The 21,569-nt window shown below is 45.1% G+C and overlaps 1 protein-coding gene across 1 annotated transcript in view; it reads left to right on the forward strand.

Moving 5' to 3' along the window:
• The window catches only part of LOC116986076 (piezo-type mechanosensitive ion channel component 2-like), a 131,103-nt gene that overhangs the window by 43,408 nt on the left and 66,126 nt on the right, over window positions 1–21,569 (forward strand). The window contains exons 17-23 of the mRNA XM_033041257.1: window positions 4,697–4,810; window positions 6,950–7,150; window positions 9,657–9,861; window positions 10,713–10,811; window positions 12,618–12,783; window positions 14,794–15,037; window positions 19,424–19,520. Of these exons, the coding sequence (XP_032897148.1) occupies window positions 4,697–4,810; window positions 6,950–7,150; window positions 9,657–9,861; window positions 10,713–10,811; window positions 12,618–12,783; window positions 14,794–15,037; window positions 19,424–19,520 (1,126 nt within the window). The remainder of the gene's footprint in view (window positions 1–4,696; window positions 4,811–6,949; window positions 7,151–9,656; window positions 9,862–10,712; window positions 10,812–12,617; window positions 12,784–14,793; window positions 15,038–19,423; window positions 19,521–21,569) is intronic.

Consider the following 21,569-nt stretch of genomic DNA (forward strand, 5'->3'; position numbering starts at 1 on the left):
AAATTCAATCATACTTAGTATGATTTACCTAATATATAGTAGGATTGTCACTGAACTGTATGCAAAAAAAAATCACTTCATGAGTACACGTAACAGTAAAGTACCATTGAAGAGATGTCGACTGTAAGGAATTTATATTTGGTACTTTAAAGTAGGAGAGTGGATCAAGTAGGAGGGGAGATTGAAAGAAGGAATGGGTGATGTTTTGTGTCAAGACCCTTCTGAAAGGGTCTCGACCCGAAACATCACCCATTCTTTCTCCCCAGAGATGCTGCCTGTCCCACTGAGTTATTCCAGCTTTGTCTATCTTCGGTTTAAACCAACACCTGCAATTCCTTCCTACTCATTCAGTGAGAGACACACCTGGGCTGGGTATTCCAGCATGGACAGACACAAAATACTGGAGTAACTCAGTGGGACAGGCAGCATCTCTGGGGAGAAGGAATGGGTGACGTTCTGGGTCGAGACCCTTCTGCAGATCTCTTGTTTCCCTTATCCCTAGCCAGTCTGAAGAAGAGTCTTGACCCGAAACATCACCCATTCCTTCTCTCTAGAGATGCTGCCTGTCCCGCTGAGTTACTCCAGCGTTAGTCTATCTTTGGTTTAAACTAGTATCTGCAGTTCCTACATATTCCAGCATGGGATTGTGATAATTGGAAGCGTAGAAGGCCATGAGTTACCACTGGGACCTATTTGATGCCGATACACGATTAGCTGAGCAGCCAGTGTAGTTGCTGGTGAACCCACTCCCAATTGAATGTTTCCAGATGATTGACAACTGGCTCATCTTCTGGTTCAAGGTGGCGCCGAGGCACCAGGCGTCTCCATGCACGCGGGTCCCAGAGATGGATCTGTTATCATTCATTACAATCGCTCCACTCTTTTAAATCTTTATCTATCTGTGCACAGTGGACGGCTTGATTGTAATCATGTTCCTTTTCATTGACTGGTTAGCCCGGCAACTACAGGCGACAAACAATAAATAAACTAATCACGGACAAAGGGAGATATATAGATATATATGCAACAGAGGGTGTTTCCTGTCAGATTAAACATTCAAGAAAACAAGTTTTGTCCCCCACAACCTCCCCCCCCGACCCCCCAAAATACACAGTTGTTTAAAATGAAGCTTACACTTGTGTCAAATGTTGAAATAAATAATTTATTATTTTGTATTTATGAGAAACAACTGCAATGATGTTTGAACTTAATTTAATTAAAAAGAAAACATTCTGAACTCTTAATTTTTGAAGTAGCCTAATGTGTTGATTCACCATTTTAACAGTTTATCTTCCAGTAAAGGGATAGGGAGAGGTTAGGGTGTCCCGTACACCATGGGGCATCTGTACTTTGCACCAGTAGTAGAGGGTGGGCTGCTTCAGGAGATGGGCCACAATTGGATATGCAGTTTGGGGAACAACTATTTCAATTCTCCTTTTACTTCCTCTCACCTCTTGCCCTCCTCCCCACACTACCTTCCAGGTACATCAGTGCCTTCACATGCAAGTCACACTTTATGTAATGGGATGATAATCCAGCAACCTCAGATCCTTGGGGCTGTAAGCACAAGCAAATCTTCCTAAATTAGTTGTGTAAGAAGGAACTGCAGATGCTGGTTTAAACGGAAGATAGACACAAAAAGCTGGAGTAACTCAGCGGGACTGGCAGCAACTCTGGAGAGAAGGAGTGGGTGAAATTTCGGGTCGAGACCCTTCTTCAGACTCCTAATTTAGTTAGTCTCATAAACAAAGAAGATGGTTATCAAGAGTTACAGCAGGATCTCAATCTACTGGACAAGTGGGCCAAGGAATGACTAATGGAGTGTAATGCAGATAAGCACAAGGTGTTGGACTTTGGGAAGTCAAACCGTGACGTGGCCTTCACAGTGAATGGCGGTGCTGGCTTGAAGGGCCGAATGGCCTCCTCCTACACCTATTTTCTATGTAAAGCTCTGGGGAGTGTTGTAGAGCAGAGGGATCTGGCAATGCAGGTACACAGTTCCCTGAAAGTGGCATTGCAATTAGATAGTGGAGTGAAAAAAGCTTTTACTACATTAGCCTTCATCGATGAAAAAATTGAGTACAGAAGTTGTAACATTATGAACTTTTATACTCAAATGCCTTTCGAATTAAGGTTAATGTGCCAAAAGTAATTACTGTTGTACAAGACGTTGGTGAGGCAACACTTGGAGTATTGTGCCACCCAGCCATGGAAACGATGCCACTCATCTGGAAAGAGAAGAGTTACAAGAATGTTGCCACACAGGTTGGGCAGGGTAGGACTTTATTCCTTGATGTGCAGGAGACGGAGGAGTGATCTTATAGATGTATAAAATCATGAGAGGAACAGTGTCTTTTTCCCAGGGTAGGGCAACTGGAGATCATATGTTTAAGGTGAGGGAGACAAGATTTAATAGGACCCTGAGGGGCTGGAACACAAAGGGTGGTGGGTGTATGGAACGAGCTGCCCGAGAGACAAGTTGAGGCAGGTACAATAACTACATTTAAGACATTTGGACAGGTGAGTGGACAGGAAAGTGTTGGAGGGATAAGGGATAAATGTGGGCAAATAGGACTAATTTAGCTGGGACATCTTGACTGGCATGGATGAACTGGGCTGAAAGGTCTGTCTCCGTGCTGTGTGACTCTATGATAGCCCAACGCGCCATCACTTCAGTTGGACACATTATACCATGGTTTGATATATCGGCCTGGTGAGTTTAAAGGCGGTGAGGGAAGCAACGTCCGGTCAGTCGGATGCTGAACCATTGTGGTGCCCAACCATTTGGAGACTATTATCAGTGTTTTCCTGTATTCTGTTTATTCTCGTCCTCCTCCCCAAGAATGAGTGGGTTAGCACCAGGAATGAGTGGGTTAGCATATGATGAGCATTTGACAGTACAGGAGAGTCTAGGAATTAAAGGGCACTCTTTGAGAAAGGAGGTGAGGAGGAACTTCTTTAGTCAGAGGGTAGTTAATCTGTGGAACTCATGGCCACAGAAGGCTGTCAGTGAATATTTTTAAGGCAGAGACTAGACTAAGTGGGACCCGTTGGGTCCCATGTTCACACGGGAAAGCTGGTCCCCCATTCCATCTCTCCACCAATTCCAACATTAGTGGGCAGTGGGGGGGCTATCTGGAGCGCTAGTATGGGTGTTGTGGGCCGAAGGCACTGCTTTCCAGAGGGCTAGTATGGACATTGTGGGCCAAATGGATACTTGGAGTTCAGTCACTCACGGCTGGTGGGCTGGCAGTTGACTCACATGGCTGGTGAGCCCACACACACACACACTCACACTCACACACACACACACACACACACACACACACCCTCCATCACACACGTACACACACACACACACACTCACGCACACACACTTGCACCCTCCATCACTCACACACTCCATCACTCACACACTCACACACACACACACACACACACACACACACACCCTCCATCTGACACACACACACTCACGCACACACGCACATCCTCCATCTCACACACACACACTCGCACCCTCCATCACTCACACACTCCATCACTCACACACTCCATCACTCACACACTCCATCACTCACACACTCCATCACTCACACACTCCATCTCACACACACACACACACACACACACACACACACACACTCCATCTCCCTCACACACACACACACACTCCACCTCACACACACACACACACACACACACACACACACACACACACTCCATCTCCCCCACACACACACACACACACACACACACACACACACACACACACACACACACACACACACACACACACACTCCATCTCCCTCACACACACACTCACAACCTCCATCACACACACCCTCCATCACTCACACACACCATCTCACACACACATACACACACACACTCTCACACGCACATATATGACAGTAAAACTCTCTTGAATCTACTCACGCGGCTGAGTGCGGCCTCTGGACTGAGCGGGACTTCCAGAATGAGCGCGGCCTCTGGATTCAGCCACGGCGCAGACTCAGCTCACTCAGCACGGTGCAGACTCACAGTTCAGTTCACTCACAGTTCAGACTAACAGTTCAGTTCACTCACAGTGCAGACTAACAGTTCAGTTCACTCACAGTGCAGACTAACAGTTCAGTTCACTCACAGTGCAGACTCACATTCAGTGCACTCACGGCATAGACTCACAGTTCTGGACTTAACTTTCACTCACAGTCTTCCGAGCTGACTGACTCACGTCCGGCCTCCAGGGCTATTCTCCTGGCCCCCGGAAGGGGCATTACCTTAAAAATGGTGACTGACAGGCGAGAAGACCAATCTGCTGATCTCACGATTTTTTAAACATTCATGACATTTCTATTATTTCACCGATCGGAAAAAACCTTGGGGCGCTTGGAGGAGAGGAGTATGGTGAGTAAGATGGCGAAAAAATCAGAGCGATATAGGTAGCGTTTTTTCTAAAATTGATTTACAATGTAGGCCAGAAGTGGTCAAGGTGAGACATTTAGTAAAAGTATAGATAGACAAATTCTTGATTAGATCGGGTGTCGAGGATTATGGAGAGAAGGCAGGAAATGGGATTAGGAGGCAGAGATCAGCCATGATTGAATGGTCGAGTAGACTAGATGGGCCGAATGGCCTAATTCTACTTGTCTAACGTGAACTTATATTCATGTTTTATCTTGCACTCCTTAGAATGGAAGCCAGGAGATGGAGCCCATGTCCCCTCTGTATGCCGGGCCCATCGACCCTGCATATTGGTATGGAGCGCTGAAGAAATGTGAAGATAATGTCATGCCCTGTCTAAAGGTAAAGTACATCATCACATTTAAAAACACACTGGCTCTGCTTCGAGAAACCGCTCTTCCATCGTAGTTATTGGAAATCAATATGTTCCTTGTTGCATTTTTGCATGATTAGTGGAATCACCGACGAGAAGACTGCACACTACGGATCCCAATGTACGAGTTTAGACTATTGTCATTGCACTGCTTCCAATCCTCATAGACTTGTCGCTGATAAGGCATGAGATGCGTCTATTACTTATTTAGAGAAACCTGGTTGAGTTTCTACCACCACCTATGTACCAGGAGGAAGAGTTCAGAATCTCCTTTAATTCTCCTTCCAAGAGCGGGAAGAATTATCTGGAAAACTAAAGCTACGATCAATAGCCTAGGTTTTTCCATAGGCAAAACCAAAGCCATGGATCAAGTACTAAATGGGTTAGTACAGATAGATACTTGATGGTTGGCATAGCCACAGTGGGTCGAAAGGCCTGTTTCTGTACAATCATGATTTGACTGCACGGCTCAAACCAGCTTTCCTGTGTACCTCCTCGTACCCTACTGAAGCAATTCCTTGGCCTCAGATGATCAGTTGTGTGTGACCCGGCTGGGAATCAATTCCTGAAACTAATAGAATCCAAAAGATATGTTTCTCAGGACAGCTGCTCTGACCATAATCCTTTAACTCCCACATCCGGTAGGCCAGATGACGATGCTTAAAAAAATCCCAAATAAACGGCATTTGTATTAATATTTCATCATTTCAGGACCTACCAAAGTGCTTTCAAATAACGGGCATTTAAAAAAAAATGTATTCACTCTTGCGATCTGGGAGAAAATGCAGCCCGGGGCAGTGTCTGTGCAGCGAGACCCCAAAAATGAGATAATTTAATAGATTATTCCACTTTTGTGCTTAGAGTGGTCACTATGGTCAGAGTACAAAGGGAGACAACCTTGGTCTCAATTAAATGATACCATTGACAACTTCAGTGTAGTCTCTATGCATTATTACTCTTGTCGTCGAGGCAGAGCCTGATACTTCGGTTTAAACCAACATCTGCAGTTCCTTCCCGCGCTTACAAATTGGTGTTGGCCCGCACAATGCCTTGGATTCCTGCAAGATGTAATTGGGAATTTGGCCCCTATTGGAGCGTGCACCTAATGTCAGATTATTCTGCATTCATCTGTCACAATCATCAGTTCTGAGCTAGCCTGGCCACATCAGCCCCGCTTCAATCAGGTACCAACTACAGCCCGCTAGTAGCACTCACACCTCCTGTGGGTTCAAGTCCCACACCGGAGACCTGAGGGCAGAAAGCTTGGCTGACACATTCCTGCGTGATTGGAAGTGCTGCCATGTCAGGGATGCCATTTTGTTTTTGAATGTGGTGTTAAAAACCAAACCTTCATCTTTTCCTTCAGATGGACTTAAATAATCTCTTACAAATCGTATATGAAGAATTCTGAGGAAGTTAACCACAGTGAATAAGACAATATTAATCTATTAATCAGTATCATGGCTCTTTTGGGAGAATTGATTTGATGAGGGAGTTTTGTATAATATAACGATAACCATATTAAAAACATCCTTCATTAATTGTAAAGCACTTTAGCATGTCCGATAGGGATATGAAAAGCATTATTCAAATGCCAAGCTGTCTGATGCATCCCATGACATTGTCTGGGAACTATTTATTCCTCCATAGTGATTTCCTCTGTGTTCAGGGCTCTGGAAGGTGTTTCCAGTCTTCAGATACTCCAGACTACAGCACCCATGTTTGAAACTTCTGTAATAACGGCTCCATTACTAAGGTGTATTCCTATTCCATTCCTGATTCTTGTCATCCTTGGATACTCCTAGTAGTTCACTAAGCCAAATCATCTTTACTGTTGGCGGCATTTGATTCAGCTGGTTGGGAAGAGCTTTACAATAAATTGTACATACTGGTAGTCAGGTGAAATAAGGCTTGTATCAGATATGGGGAGAATGCAGGAGAGTGGGGTTAGGGGGGAGAGATGGATCAGCCATTATTGCATGGCGCGGTGGACTTGATGGACCCAATGGCCTAATTCTGCTCCTATCACTTATGATTTTATGATCATATGATAAGCAAATAGTCCTTTATGCTGTGATTATACATGTTGCATCTTTTTTTTTGTTCAGAGCCACCTGATCATCTTGGGTTTGCTGGCGTTCGAAGTGACTATTTATCACCATCAACGTTACTACAGGATCCACAATGGTCTAAAGATGCCTCTGTCAGGGACCTTACTGAGCAACGTTACCCGGCCGCATTTGGATGATGGGTTGTCCAGCTGCGCTAAATATTTCACCAACTACTTCTTCTACAAGTTTGGGCTGGAGGTAGTTTGCCTACAGGGGGGAATCGCGTTTTTGGGCTTCCATCCCTCTTTGAGAAACTCACAAACTCAGATTAAAGTGGATTTCCCTGTCGACATTATATATCCATAATACTGACACTAGAGTACAATGGGTGACACGGCTATTTGTACTAGAGACCATCAGCTCAAGTCCTTTGGATACAAGTCCTTTTCCCCATTGACTGGAACTTGCTTAGACAGGGCAGAATGAATTGGGTGTAACCAAGAGGATTTTCTAAAACAGTATTTGTATAGTCCAACTCGTATTGGGAAACAAGCCTGACCAGGTGACTGGTGTCTCAGTGGAAGAACATTTTGAGGATAGCGATCACAACTCCATAGGTTTTAAGATTGTTTTGGATACGAGTAAGTCTGGACCTTGGGGGAAAGTACTAGATTGGAGTCAGGTGGATTACAATGTTATTAGGCAGGAACTAGGGAGTGTAAATTGAGAGTTGTCGTCAATGGGTAAGTCCGCATGTAGGTGGGGTTTAAAAGTCAGTAGATCAAAGTTCTGGACTGGCATGTTCCAATAAAGAGGAGAATAAGGATTGCAAGGTAAGGGAAACTTGGATGACACAAAAGGTTGTAAATTTGGTCAAAAAGAAAAAGGAAGAGTATGTCAGGTTGATGATGATGAAACCATTCAAGAGCTTTGTAGAATAGTTGTCATAGGATACAAGGGCCCAACCAACGTACACTCCATTCACCTGAATGAGCATTTGAGAGACTGGCGGGGTGGATGGGGATGGATTTTCTGGCTGTTGTGGGGCTTCTGCCGGGTGGGAATGGGGCTTTTCCATGTGCATTCTCTCCCCCACTCCCCACGCGGGCCGCAACAATCCAGGGCTTGGTTCAGCCGAGCCGAGCTGGGAGCGCTGAGCAGACTTGCTCGATGAGACTCACTCACTCATTTCTGGCTTACTGCGTACATATACTTTGTAACTTTGCCAATGCCCTTATCAGAATCAGAATCAGATTTTATTCGCCAAGTATGTTTTGCAACATACGAGGAATTTTATGTGGAGACTCTTTGCCTGTCTTGGGTATGCAAGCAAAGAATTTCACTGTGACTTGTCACATGTGACAATAAAGCATTCATTCATTCATTTCATTCATTCTTTCATTCAGTTATCAGGAACGGGACCCTGTCATAACCCGGGGACCTCCTATAATAAGACTGGTCATGAGGCTAGAACAAGGTCACTACAGCCAGCGTCTGGCAAACCAATATTTTTTGTTGGGGTTGATTGGGCAGGTATGTGGGTTGCACATATCAGGGGATAGATGCTTGTTGGCATTTTGGAAACGGCTAAATGCAGGGGTAACGGAATAGATCACATAAATGTAGTCACATAGATTATGTTGGAACACATTGAACAATTGTTAGACCTGACTCAAAGAGTGCCACTCTACGTAGAACATAGAACAGTGCTGCGCAGGAACATCTCCATCATCCCTAAATGTCCATGCTGAAGGCGATGTCAAGTTAAACTCATCTTCTCAACCTGAACGTGATCCATATCTCTCCATTCTCTGGTTATCCACTTGTCTATCTACAGCCCTTTTAAGCAGCCCAGTTGTATTCACCACCATCTCCTGGCAATGCATTCCAGGCATCGACCGCTCTCTGGTGTAGAAATGAAACTTGCCCTGCACAGCTCCTTTATACCATGGCCCTCTCACTTCTAGTCTTTGACATCTTCACTCTGGGGAAATATGTTCTGACTGCCTACCCTATCAATGTCTATCATCATTTTATATACTTCTACCAGGTCTCCTCTCAAACTCCAATCTCCCAGAAAATATAATGCAAGTTTATCCAACCTCGACTTGTATCTAATACTTTCTAATCCAGGCAGCATCCTAGTAAACCTCTTCTCCAAATCTTCCCTAACCTTCCTGTAACGGGGCAACTAGAAGTTCTAAAAATAATGTGCAGTAAATCTGATTAGCGTTGTATGGGAATTGCTGTGGATGTAGGGAGTGTTATGGAAGGCCATGTAGGAATGATTATAGGGCATAGAATCTTAGACATTATTTAGACTGCCACTTGCATGGGCAAGGCATTGCACAATATGGGCCTAATTCAGGTAAATGGAATTAGCGTAGATGGGGGGATAAGTCTGCATGGGCCGAAGGGCCTGTTTCTTCACTGTATGGCTCTAAAACAAATTTATGATTCATAAAATATATGTAACGCTGTTCCAGGCATGTAGGCTGGAAAGCATGGGACCAACTGTGGGCTAGTTGCAGAATCCACATGGATGCATGTGAACCCCTTGTAATGTTGAAGGTAAATGTGGAGTATTGGAACAGGGGAGTCAATGAACATCTGCTTGATGATACTCAGAATACAATCAGCTTCTCAGAGAGCTCTGGGGAATCTGCATCAGGGAGATGGGTGCAGATCAGTGCTAACCAGAGTCACAATGAAAACTGGTGTGTAAAAGGCCTCAGCACTCGAGATATTATTCTCTGTTTCCCAGGCCTGCTTCATGATGGCGATCAACCTCGTTGGACAGCGGATGGACTTGTACTCTGCGATCCATGCCCTGTGCCTGACTACCATCCTGTGCCGGCGTCGGAGAAAGGCCATCGCGGAGATATGGCCCAAGTATTGCTGTTTCATCGCCTGCATCATTTCATTCCAGTACTCCCTGTGTGTCGGAATTCCTCCGTCTTTCTGCAAAGGTACGTTGTTAAAGCACCCGGGTGAAGCGAATCAACATATCAATTAGATATTATTGTGGAGTGTAACCTCCCGGCAGTGAGATGGGAAAGCATTAAAAACACAGTCAATACTCATTCACTCCGTGGTCCATTTTGCTGATGTCAATGGTGGGAATTAACTGATGACCCATACGCTGTTATTCAGTGAAGCAGTACACTGGCGAGTATCTCCTTGTGTTATTGGATGTGGAGGCTTGGAAACATTTCCCCTGTCCCACCCATCTCTTCATGTGATCTGAAGGTGTTTCCAGCACTTGCATTAATTGACAACATCTTGATTAATAAGGGTGTCAGGCAGGAAAAAGGGGTTGAGAGGGAAAGGGAAAGAAAGATAGATCGGCTATGATTAAATGGCGGGGAAGACGAGATGGGCCAAATGGCCTAATTCTGCTCCTAGATGTTATGAATTGTGGGCAAGGCTCATTATAATCCAATGTGTAGGCAAATATTACCAAAATCCAGCTGAATAACTTGAATAATTTCCTAAACCGCATAATTAATATTAGTACTCAGCCCTTACAATCACGTGCATCACCAACCTGCTCCATTGCTCTGTTCCTCATCCCCCAACAGAGTTGTTCCCAGTTCTCCTCTCTCCCAGGAATGAGGTGTTTTTGGATACCAGCAGGCAGTGTCAAACTCCATTCAATGAAATATTTCTGCTATTCCTTCATTCAAACATGTACGTACTCGGCGTGAGAACTCCGATTAGTGGAGGAAGGAGTTACAACCTAGCCTCACAGTGTTCAATGACTTATTTGTCTGAGTGATCCAGGAGTGAATTCTTCCTTCATGTGTAGTATCTTTTACAGATTATCCTTGGAGGTCCAGCCTTGGACTGAGTTCCAATCTCATTAAGTGGCTGTATCTGCCTGACTTCATAAGAAAACCCAATCCTATGTTCCTCATCTGTGAGTATCCAGCATCGAGCGTATGGGGTCTTAGACAAGGCAACCTCTTTATCTTTTTCAACTTCAAATCCGAGGCTCAGAAGCGAGTTTATTAGATCCCAAGTCTGATCACCATTAGCACTGTTTGTCATCTATATCAATGATTTGCATGATCAGCAAGTTTGCAGATGACACTAAAGTGGGTGGTATTGTAAATGGTGAAGATGGTTGTCAAAGATTGCAGCAGTATCTTGATCAGTTGGGCAGATGGGCTGAGGAATGGTTGATGGAATTTAATACAAAGAAATGTGAGGGGTGGATTTTGGGAAGTCTAACGTGATTAAGATCTACCCAGTGAATGGTCGGGCTCTGAGGGGTGTTGTGGAGCAGAGGGGTCCAGGAGTGCAGGTACATAGTTCCTTGAACGTGGCATCGCAGGTGAATAGGGTGGTCAAAGGGCTTTCAGCGCACTGGCCTTCATCAGTCAGAGTATTGAGTACAGAAGTTGGGAGGTCATGTTGCAGTTACATAAGACATTTGTGAGGCCACATTTAGAATATTGTGTTCAGTTTTGGTCACCCTATTACTGGATAGATGTTGGTAAACTGGAAAGAGTCCAGCAAAGATTTACAAGGATGTTGCCACGACTCGACGGCCTGAGCCATAGGGAGAGATTGGGCAAGCTATGACTATTCCTTGGAGCGCAGGAGGATGAAGGGTGATCTTATAGAGGTGCACAAAATCATGAGAGAAATAGATTGGACAGAGTCTTTTGCCCAGAGTAGGGGAACTGAGAACCAGAGGGCATAGGCTTAAGGTGAGGAGGAAAAGATTTTATAGGAACCTGAGGAGTGACTTTTTGACACAAAGGGATGTTGGTGTATTGAACAAGCTGCTGGAGGAGGTATTTGAAGCTGGTACTATCGCAACATTTAGGAAACATTTAGGCAGGTACAGTATATGGATAGGATAGGTTTAGAGAGATATGGGACAAAAGCAGGCAGGTGGGACTAGTGTAGCTAGGGCATGTTAGTCGGTGTGGGCAAGTTGGGCTGAAGAGCACGTTCTCACCCTGTATGGTTCTAGGACTCTGTGACACAAAAATATATATTAGCATTTGTAAGTGTGATTGAAGGCCAGGTGTCAATTAGTAATAATAGTGGGAATATCTTGATATTTACTGAAAGAAAAAGAAAACAAGTCTAGACTGGTTGGGTAGACTAGGGGTTTATTCCTTGGAATGCAGGCGGCTGCAGAGTGATCTTGTAGAGGTTTATAAAACCATGAGAGGAATAGATAGGGTGAATGCACAGTCTTTCACCCGGGGTATTGGAATCAAGAATCAGAGGACATTAGGTTGGAATGAGCTGCTGGAGGAGGTAGTTGAGAGCAGGTAGTATAACAGCATTTAACACACACTTTGACAGGTACATGGATAGGAAAGGTTTAGCGGGATGTGGTCCAACGTGGGATGTGGGACGAGCTTAAATAGGGAATCTTGGTTGGCATGAATAAATTGGGCCAAAGAGCCTGTTTCCATGCTATATGACCAAGTGTAAAGGTGGTGGAAATGGTGTTGGCCACAGCTTTCAAAAAGTAGCGGTACTTAAAAGTGAAAGTAATTTTCAAGGCTCTGTGGAGAGGGGCGGAAGATTCATCCATGAGGACAGCATAGACTCCTGTACAGAATCATCTCATCTCGTGTGGTAATGGTCGTTGCTCCAGTTCCTGTGTAATTATTGATAAGACTCTCTGTTGTTCCCTTTGAGAATTGAATTGAATTGAGTAGATTCAAGAAGTGTTTTGTTCTTGCTGATTTGCCCTCAGACGACTTCATGTTGCTGTTGTGTGCATCGAAGCAGTGGCAAGTGTTTGAGGATGAGAACAAAGCGTCGGTGCGGCTGGTAGCAGGGGAGAACACTGAGATCAGCCGCAGTCTGGATGCGGCCACCTTCAGCCAGTACATCCCCGTCAACAACTTCCTGCATTGCAGGTAAGCCCACCCTGGAAAACGCCATCAGTCCAAGCCACTCGGAGAATCCATGGTATCAACTAACCTGACATTCCCAAAGGAAATTATGGTGGACAGCTGGAGAGCTGCTGAAGGGGAGGTGATAGCAACTTATAACCACACCGCAGTCCTGGACCTGTCCCAACATGAGACTGGTTCTGGTGCAGGACAGGCAAATTAATCAAGGGGGAGTGAGGGTGGTTGAGTGAGAGTAAGGTAGTTGTAGGACCACGGCGAAATGAGAGGGGAATGGAATTGATGGGATTGCTCTTCAGGGTGCTAGCATGGACCCAATGGATCGAATAACTTCAGTGCATTGATAAATAAGTTGAGCATATTGGACAAACAGAAATTATACAATGTCCTGGCTTTTCTTTCAATAACTTGATCTGGAAACGCTAAAATGTTAATGGTGGTTTATTTATGGACATTTGAATGACCAAAGATATTCAACGTTGCGCACCTGGGATCAGGAAGTTTCAGATCCAAATTAATCCGTGATGTGGTATTTTTTTCCGAGATACCACCAACTTCCTCCTCTTCTCCTTCTTTTTCTTGCGTATGGTGTGCACAGCTTATAGTTGTAGGACTACTTGTTCTATTTGATCTTATTTGATTGTGCACACCAGATTGATTGCTTTCGTCGGACCACGTGAAGGTTGCAATCCCCCACCCCACACCACCTTCTGAAATAGCACCATAAGGTCTGAAATTGAATGCACATTGACAGAGAAACAACTGGCGTTTCCAATTGTGGAAGCTTCATCTGTGAATACATTCCACTTCCTGCAAATTAGTTACAGGTTCTGTCCATAGACTGGGGAGAGAGAGAGAGAGCAGCGTCTAACGTTCTGCAGATACTGAAGAATATAGCTGAATATATTCTTTATAATTAATAATTGAACATTGGACGATTGAGAAGGGAAGTTGATCCGTCTCTAATGCGGATCGGATTATTGTGAAGAGTGATCACCATCAATTGCCCTTTCATCTCTGACTTTCTTCTAAAAGTAGTAGGTAGTAGCTAAATATAATTTGGAGAATACTGACTCAATTTTGTATTTTTTTAAAGACAGTAAAGAAGGGCTAATCTAAGAAGTATACATTGCAAATTAATATTTAATTGGCAAGGCTAAGGATATGTTAAAACCCAGGCTAAGTCACTGATGGAATCAAATATCCCAGATGGTTATTTTTTTCAACTGGACTTTAGTTTTTAAATATTTTCAAGCAAATAATGCTGTTGCACACACAACTCATGGATGAAATGAGCAATTTCATGCACTTTAAGAAAGGAAATGATTAGTAACCCGTTGTTCAATAGCAATCTGATCACAAACTATAGACTTTGCAATGTCATATTAGGGTGGCACGGTGGTGCAGCAGTAGACTTGCTGCTTTGCTGCACCAGAGACCAGGTTCGATCCTGACTACGGGCGCTGTCTGTACGGAGTTTGTACGTTCTCCCTGTGCCCGCGTGGGTTTTCTCTGAGATCTTCGGTTTCCTCCCACATTCCAAAGACGTCCAGGTTTGTAGGTTAATTGGCTTGGTATAAATTATAAACTTGTAACATGTAAAATTGTCCCTTGTGTGTAGGATAGTGTTAGTGCACGGGGGGTCGCTGATCGGTGCGTACTCGGTGGGCTGAAGGGCCTGTTTCTGCGCTGTTAATTTAAAGAGTAACTAATACATGAGTGTCTATCTTTGTGTGTGAAAACTAAACGTGTTTTACATGAGTGGCTTTCAGCAGAAATTCCGACTTTCAATCTGGCCCCACCCTTAAAATATGTTTGTGTACCCTTGTATGAATAATTCCTCCCCCCACTAGTACTTTTACAGCATATCTAATGCAAGTGTGTAATGCATGTGTAATGCATATCTAATGTATTTGTTGTGCTTCTGCATCAGTCTATGGTTTACACCATGAATCTTTTCTTTCCAATTTATTGCAGTGATTGTAATTACTTAATGTAGATTTGTTTTTCTGTCAGGTCTTACTTAGACATGTTGAAAGTGGTTGTTTTCAGCTACTTGTTCTGGTTTGTACTGTGCCTCATCTTCATCACTGGGACCAGCAGGATCAACATCTTCTGCATGGGTTACCTGGTGGCCTGTTTCTACTTCCTGCTCTCCGGAGGACAGCTGCTTCTCAAGCCCGTCAAGGTCATAGTCAGCCACTGGGACTACTTGATTGGCTACACTATCCTGGTCATCGTGATGAAGAATATGTTCTCCGTATGTGCCCTCCTCTCTGCCTGATCTCAATCGCTGGCATGGCCAAACCCCAGTCCAAAGACCCTGGCCCTGGGATTCCATTGTCTGGCTCAATTCTGCTGCTCGATCGGATTGCTGTGGAAAAAAATGTTGGATGAGGAAAGCTGAGGTCTGACTGCATGATTGGCAAAGTTTGTGGCTTTCTCTCTGGGTCGCCATGCATCCTGGGTCTCCATGCATCCTGGACTGCGTGGGCATGGGCAGTGATGCCCTGCAGCTTACAGTGCTCAGCTCGGTGCCTCTCCTGTGGTCCTTGTGCCCTCTCAAACATGGCTTGTAGATGATACCAGGCAACACCTATGTTAATACCAGGATTACTATAAGTTAATGCGAATGGGTGGTTGATAATAACGCAGCCACTCAGTGGGCTGAAGTGTCTGCTACCATTCTGTGTGTCTATGGAAAGATTTTGAGGGATATGAGCCATGTGCAGACAAATGGATCTCGCTCTGGGAAACATCTAGGCTGGCATGGACTAGTTGGGCTGAAGGGCCATTTTCCATGCTCTATGGCTATGATTCTGTGACCTATGCAGAAGCATGTTTCTTCAGCAGATGGTGTGCATTTAAAGAGTTAAATTGCATCGAAACAGGCCCCTTGGCCCAATTTGACCATGTTAACCAAGGTGCTTTACTGAGCGATTCCCCTTTACCTGCATCTGGCCCATGTCCCACCAAACCTTTCCAATCCATGTACCTGACCAAATGCCTTTTACATATTGTAATGGTACTGGTTTCATTCGCCTCCTCTGGCAGCACGGTCCATATATCCACCACCCTCTGTGGGAAGGTTGACCCTCAGATCCCCTTTCAATCTTTCCCCATCACCTTAAATCCATGGGGGGGGGAAAACTGCGACTATCTACCTTATCTATGCCCCTCATGATTTCCTACACTCTATAAGGCCACCCCTCAGCTTCCTTCACTCCAGGCATAACAGCCTCCACTTGTAATTCCATTGATGCACCACTACCCTCCAGGGGAAGACATTTGCCCTTGTCTCTGCCACTGTCTTATTGATGTTTGTTTGAGTCCACAACCCCGTCCTGATTTCCTCATTTCCCTGCATCCAGTCTGTTCAGCCCTGTGAGAACTTTTTGCAGGTTTCAATGAAATGTGCTGCAAGTAGTTAGGAATGATATCAGAACGTTATTGTTTATTGTGAGGAGAATTGAGCAGATGTAGTAAGTTATGCTTCAGTTGTGTAGGGCTCTGGTCAGAGCATGTCTAAAATGTAGTGTATAACATTGGCCTGCTTTATATATATATATAGGCAGGCAGGTTCTCTGGATGCTTTCAAGAGAGAGCTAGATAGGGCTCTTAAAAATAGCGGAGTGAGGGGATATGGTGAGAAGGCAGGAACAGGAACTCATTGATCCAATGGGTACAGGCATAGCCTATCCAACTTGTCTTCACCAGACAACCCACACATGCAAATATCAGGCAGATATACCTTTCCTGACTTGCTTCCAATGCACGCATATATATATATATATATATATATAGACAACAGACAATAGACAATAGGTGCAGGAGTAGGCCATTCGGCCCTTCGAGCCAGCACTGCCATTCAATGTGATCATGGCTGGGTGGTTTCCTGGGCCAATATGTTGAGGGAACGACTAAAGAGCAGATCATCTTCGCTGTGGGTTTTGTTTGATGAGGAAGGGATTAATTAATAAGGCTGTTGTGAGACATCACTTAAGGGAAAGCATCCATAATGTGTAGAATCCATTATGGTGTGGATGGAGAGCAGTAGCTGATTCTTAGACGAGGTTCCAGAATTGAAGGAAAGAAAATAATGATGGTGTGAGGTGGGAATCGTCCAAGATTGATTGAGGAAAGTCACTTCTGGGGTTGATGAGGGGTCAGGAATGGCAGATGTATAGGCAGTGTGTGGGTGCATTACAACAATTGTTCATTCCCATCTGGTGCAAAAATGAAGCAGGAAAGGGGACTCAAATGTGACTAACAAGGGAAAATCAGGGATGGTAGTCAACCTAAATAGGGGACACATTGGCCTGAAAAAGCTGTGATCCAGTGGATTTCTCCACCACACCAAGTCAAGGGAGAGAGAGGAGAATGCAGGCATAGGTGACTGGATAGAGATGATAGGCTGTGATCATAATGGTTGGTGTGGATGGATGGTGGCTCAATGGACTGAATGGCCAATTCTTGCTGTTTTTTGTGTTTCTATGTCGTCGTTTATTCTTCCCACCAAATCATCCCACATCTCATTTTACAGCTTTAAATTTCCTTTGTAACCAGACTGAGAAAAACAGTGGTCTTGGGGAACATAGAACAGTACATCACAGGAAGAGGTCCTTTGGCTAACGTGATGCTAGGAACCATCCTTATCTGCCTGCACATAATCCAGATGCCTCCAGTCCCTGCACATACATGTGCAGATCCAAAAGTCTCTCAAATGCCAGGAAATCCATTCCACACTTCCCTTCAGTGCGACAAACATTTCAGTCTGAAAAAAAGGTCTCGACCCGAAACATCACCCGAGATGCTCGCCGTCCTGCTGAGTTACTCCAGCATTTTGTGTGTATCTTCTGTGTAACCCAGCATGTGCAGTTCCTTCCTACACAAACCTTTCATTACTACTGCGTCCAGCAGCTTGGCCTATCCTTCAAGCCCCTTTTACTCCCTGTCTTTCAGCTTGCTGTGGTGCTGTGGTCTTTCTGTAACTCCACTCCTCAGGGAAATCCTCTCCCTGGCAGTATTCAGAAGGAAATACTGTGAGGGAGCAAGATGTCTGGGGGGGAACCACCTGAACTACCTGTTTATTTTCTCTTCAGCCAGTCACCGTTTCCCTTCCTGCCTGTTGTCTGGGGAATGACCAGGGTGACCACCTGCTGAAATGTGCCGTTCATGGAGCCCTCGGCTTCACTGATGGACTGCAGTGGTGTTTGCTCTTCCTCTAGATTATAAACTGAGTTTCTGCCCCTCAATGAAGTGTAAAATTCTCCCTAGTGTGTGCAGGATAGTGTTAGTGTGCGGGAATCGTTGGTCAGTGCAGACCCGGTGGGCCGAAGGGCCTGTTTCTGCGCTGTATCTCTAAAACTAATACTAAAAACGAAAACTTCCTATACCTTATAACCATATAGCCATATAACAATTACAGCATGGAAACAGGCCATCTCGACCCTTCTAGTCCGTGCCGAACACATAATCTCCCCTAGTCCCATATACCTGCGCTCAGACCATAACCCTCCATTCCTTTCCCATCCATATAACTATCCAATTTAATTTTAAATGATAAAAACGAACCTGCCTCCACCACCTTTACTGGAAGCTCATTCCACACAGCTACCACTCTCTGAGTAAAGAAGTTCCCCCTCATGTTACCCCTAAATTTCAGTCCCTTAATTCTCAAGTCATGTCCCCTTGTTTGAATCTTCCCTACTCTCAGTGGGAAAAGCTTTTCCACGTCAACTCTGTCTATCCCTCTCATCATTTTAAAAACCTCTATCAAGTCCCCCCTTAACCTTCTGCGCTCCAAAGAATGAAGCCCTAACTTGTTCAACCTTTCTCTGTAACTTAGTTGCTGAAACCTGCGATTGTCCAGAACATGGTAAATATCCTGGAGTTTCCATGTGATACAGGATATCTCCTCCATGGATCTGAAGTGTCCTGCGATATCTCTGTTTATTAGATTCATCAATTTTACAAGGAATATACATAGAATAGAATTATTGCTACATTGCATCCTTACTAGATCTTGATCAGCATTTTAATTTCCACGCTCTTTGTTTAATCAACAAACATAAAATCGAAATATGAACACTGTATATAAGACGTATTTGTTTAAACTCGCTGGGTCAGGTCCCCTTGTTGTCTTCCGACACCAGGGTGTGTTTCCCCACACTGTTTACTCACTGGGGATCTGTGTCCTGTACTCCTTCAAGAGTCCATTTTATTTAGAGCACTTCACAATGTATTCAGCCATGATTGAATGGTGGAGTAGATTTGATGGGCTGAATGACCTAATTCTACTACTATATCGTTTGAATGCATGCCTTATCAGCAAAGCCTGCTTAACAAAGAATCTATACTTAAACATGCATGCAAACACCATAAGAGAATGCACTTTTCACAAAGCGTACTCTGAACCGAGGGATGTATTTGAGCGGGAGCTTTGGCTGATGCAGAATGGCCCCAGATCACAGTTCACCGGCAGAATGTGCACGAGATCTGACCATTGGCTCCTACTTTGTTGATGATGTTTTCAACGGAAAGGGGAAATAGAGGCAATGAATATTAGAGAGGGGGTCAATCATGCTGCAGATGCTGCAATGTATTTGATGACCAATTAATGTGTGTTGGGCTTGATCCTTGACAGATCGGATCGTGTGTCTACTTGAAGAGTTTGCTTGAGGGGAACTGCTGGGTGGTGCAGACGTTTGGAATGGCGTGCACCATCAAGGAATATGATCTGCGTGAGTAGATAACCATTTTGTTCACCCCGCTCAGAAGCACGATGTTAGATTTCCTGTATCAGGGTGCTGGATGTGAGCAATTCTCCACCATATCCTGATTATCCTGCTGCTTGCCATTATTCAGTATCAAATGGAACATGGACTATTCAGTCCAGGAATAGGTCCTTTGACCCACTATGTCCATGCCAACCACTAAACTAATCCCATCTGCCTGCACATGGGTCATATCCCCCCCCCCCCCCCATACATGTTCATGTATCTGTCCAAATGCCTCTTGAATTGGCAAAATTATCCTCCAATTAAGCATTAGGAGGCCCAGAACTACTTGCCAGGAAGCTCAGTGCCACCATTAGCCTGAATCCTGAAGATGGGTTCCGATTGAAACCTCGCTTATTGCTTCTCTCCAGAAATGCTGCCTGACCCGCTGAGTTACTTCAGCATTTTGTGTCTATCGTCAGTATAAACCAGCAGTCCCTTCCTGCACCCATCGGTATCTATACGGTGGTAACCAAAACTACATTCAATGTTCTAGATATAGCCTCACTGATCTTTTATAAAGCTGTACCATAACCCCCCCCCCCCCCCCCCCCCCCCCCCGCTCCTAAGGCTGCAAGGTGGCGCAGCGGTAGAGTTGCTGCCTTACAGCGCCAGAAGCCCAGGTTCAATCCTGACTACGGGTGCTTGTCTGTACGGAGTTTGTATGTTCACCCTGTGACCTGCGTGAGGTTTCTCCGGTGTCCTCCCACACTCCAACGACGTACAGGTTTGTAGGTTAATTGGCTTGGTAAAATTGTAACTTGTCCCTAGTGTGTGCAGGATAGTGCTCGTGTGCGGGGATCGCTAGTCGGCATGGGGTCGATGGGCTGAAGGGCCTGGTTCCGCACTGTATCTCCAATCTAAACTAAATTAGTTTGTGTGGTCTGGGCATTGGTTATTGGCCCTCCGCTGAACATTGTGTCTGAAGCCAGTTATAAGATCCGATGGAAATGTTGGTAGCTGGAGGCCTGCCAGCCACCACCCTTTCCCAAGGCTGGGAATGGTGGACAGGGAGGAGACTTTGGTGGGAATGAAGGATTGGGAGCAGGAAATCGGACATTTGGAATTTTATGAGAAATAGCACAGTGAGGATCAGCAAAATGTACGTAGCTATTGAGGAACAATTAACAGTTAATCAGGCAGCATCCCTGTGGAGTCATGGACAGGTGACATTTTGGGTCAGGACCCTTCTTCAGACTGAACGTGTAAAGGGGTTGTCCCACTTGGGCGACCTAATCTGCGAGTTTAGACCTTCGACCTTCAAACTCGCAGCATGGTCGACACGTGGTCCTAGGAGGCCCCATGAGGTCGCCGGAACTCTCCTTCATGCTCGAGGGAAGTTCCCGAATACTCGTGGCCTCAGCAAGGTCGCGGAAAATTTTTCAGCATGTTGAAACATTTTCACTGAGTAAAGTTTGGTCGGCATGGTTCTTTTTGACTCGTAGTGCAGTGGAGTGGGGTCGCTATTTAGTTACAGGCAGTCGAGGGCAGCCATAGGCAATTTCCTTCACTGACCAGGCATTTTAATTGGCTCATTGTGTGTGTGTGTGTGTGTCCGTGTCCGTGTCCGTGTCCGTGTCCGTGTCCGTGTCCGTGTCTCTGTCTGTGTCTGTGTCTGTGTCTCTGTGTGTGTCTGTCTGTCTGTTCTCCAGCTCGCGGTTTCAACGCGGACGGTCGATCCAGGCGAGTGCCCTCGAGCTTGAAGGTCAAAGACACTCTTTTTAACTCGCGGATTAGGTAACAGCAGTGGGACAGCCCCTTAAGAGGGGTGATGACACGCTGCAAGAGAGGCGGGTGCAGCACAAAGTCTTGCAAGTGATAGGTGGATACAGGTGAGGGGGCAGTTGATTGGCAGAAGGTTGGACAAAGGCCAGATGAAAAGACAAAAAAATGTGCGATAAGGAGAGAAGAGGCATTTCACCGAGCATTTGAGCTCAATCTGCCAAAGCCTGCCGTATCTCCCCTGTTAATTCCCCTTCCCATGCTGACTTTTCGCTCCTGGGCCTCGTCCAT

The sequence above is a fragment of the Amblyraja radiata genome, chromosome 23, assembly GCF_010909765.2.
Source record: "Amblyraja radiata isolate CabotCenter1 chromosome 23, sAmbRad1.1.pri, whole genome shotgun sequence".
NCBI lineage: Eukaryota > Metazoa > Chordata > Chondrichthyes > Rajiformes > Rajidae > Amblyraja > Amblyraja radiata.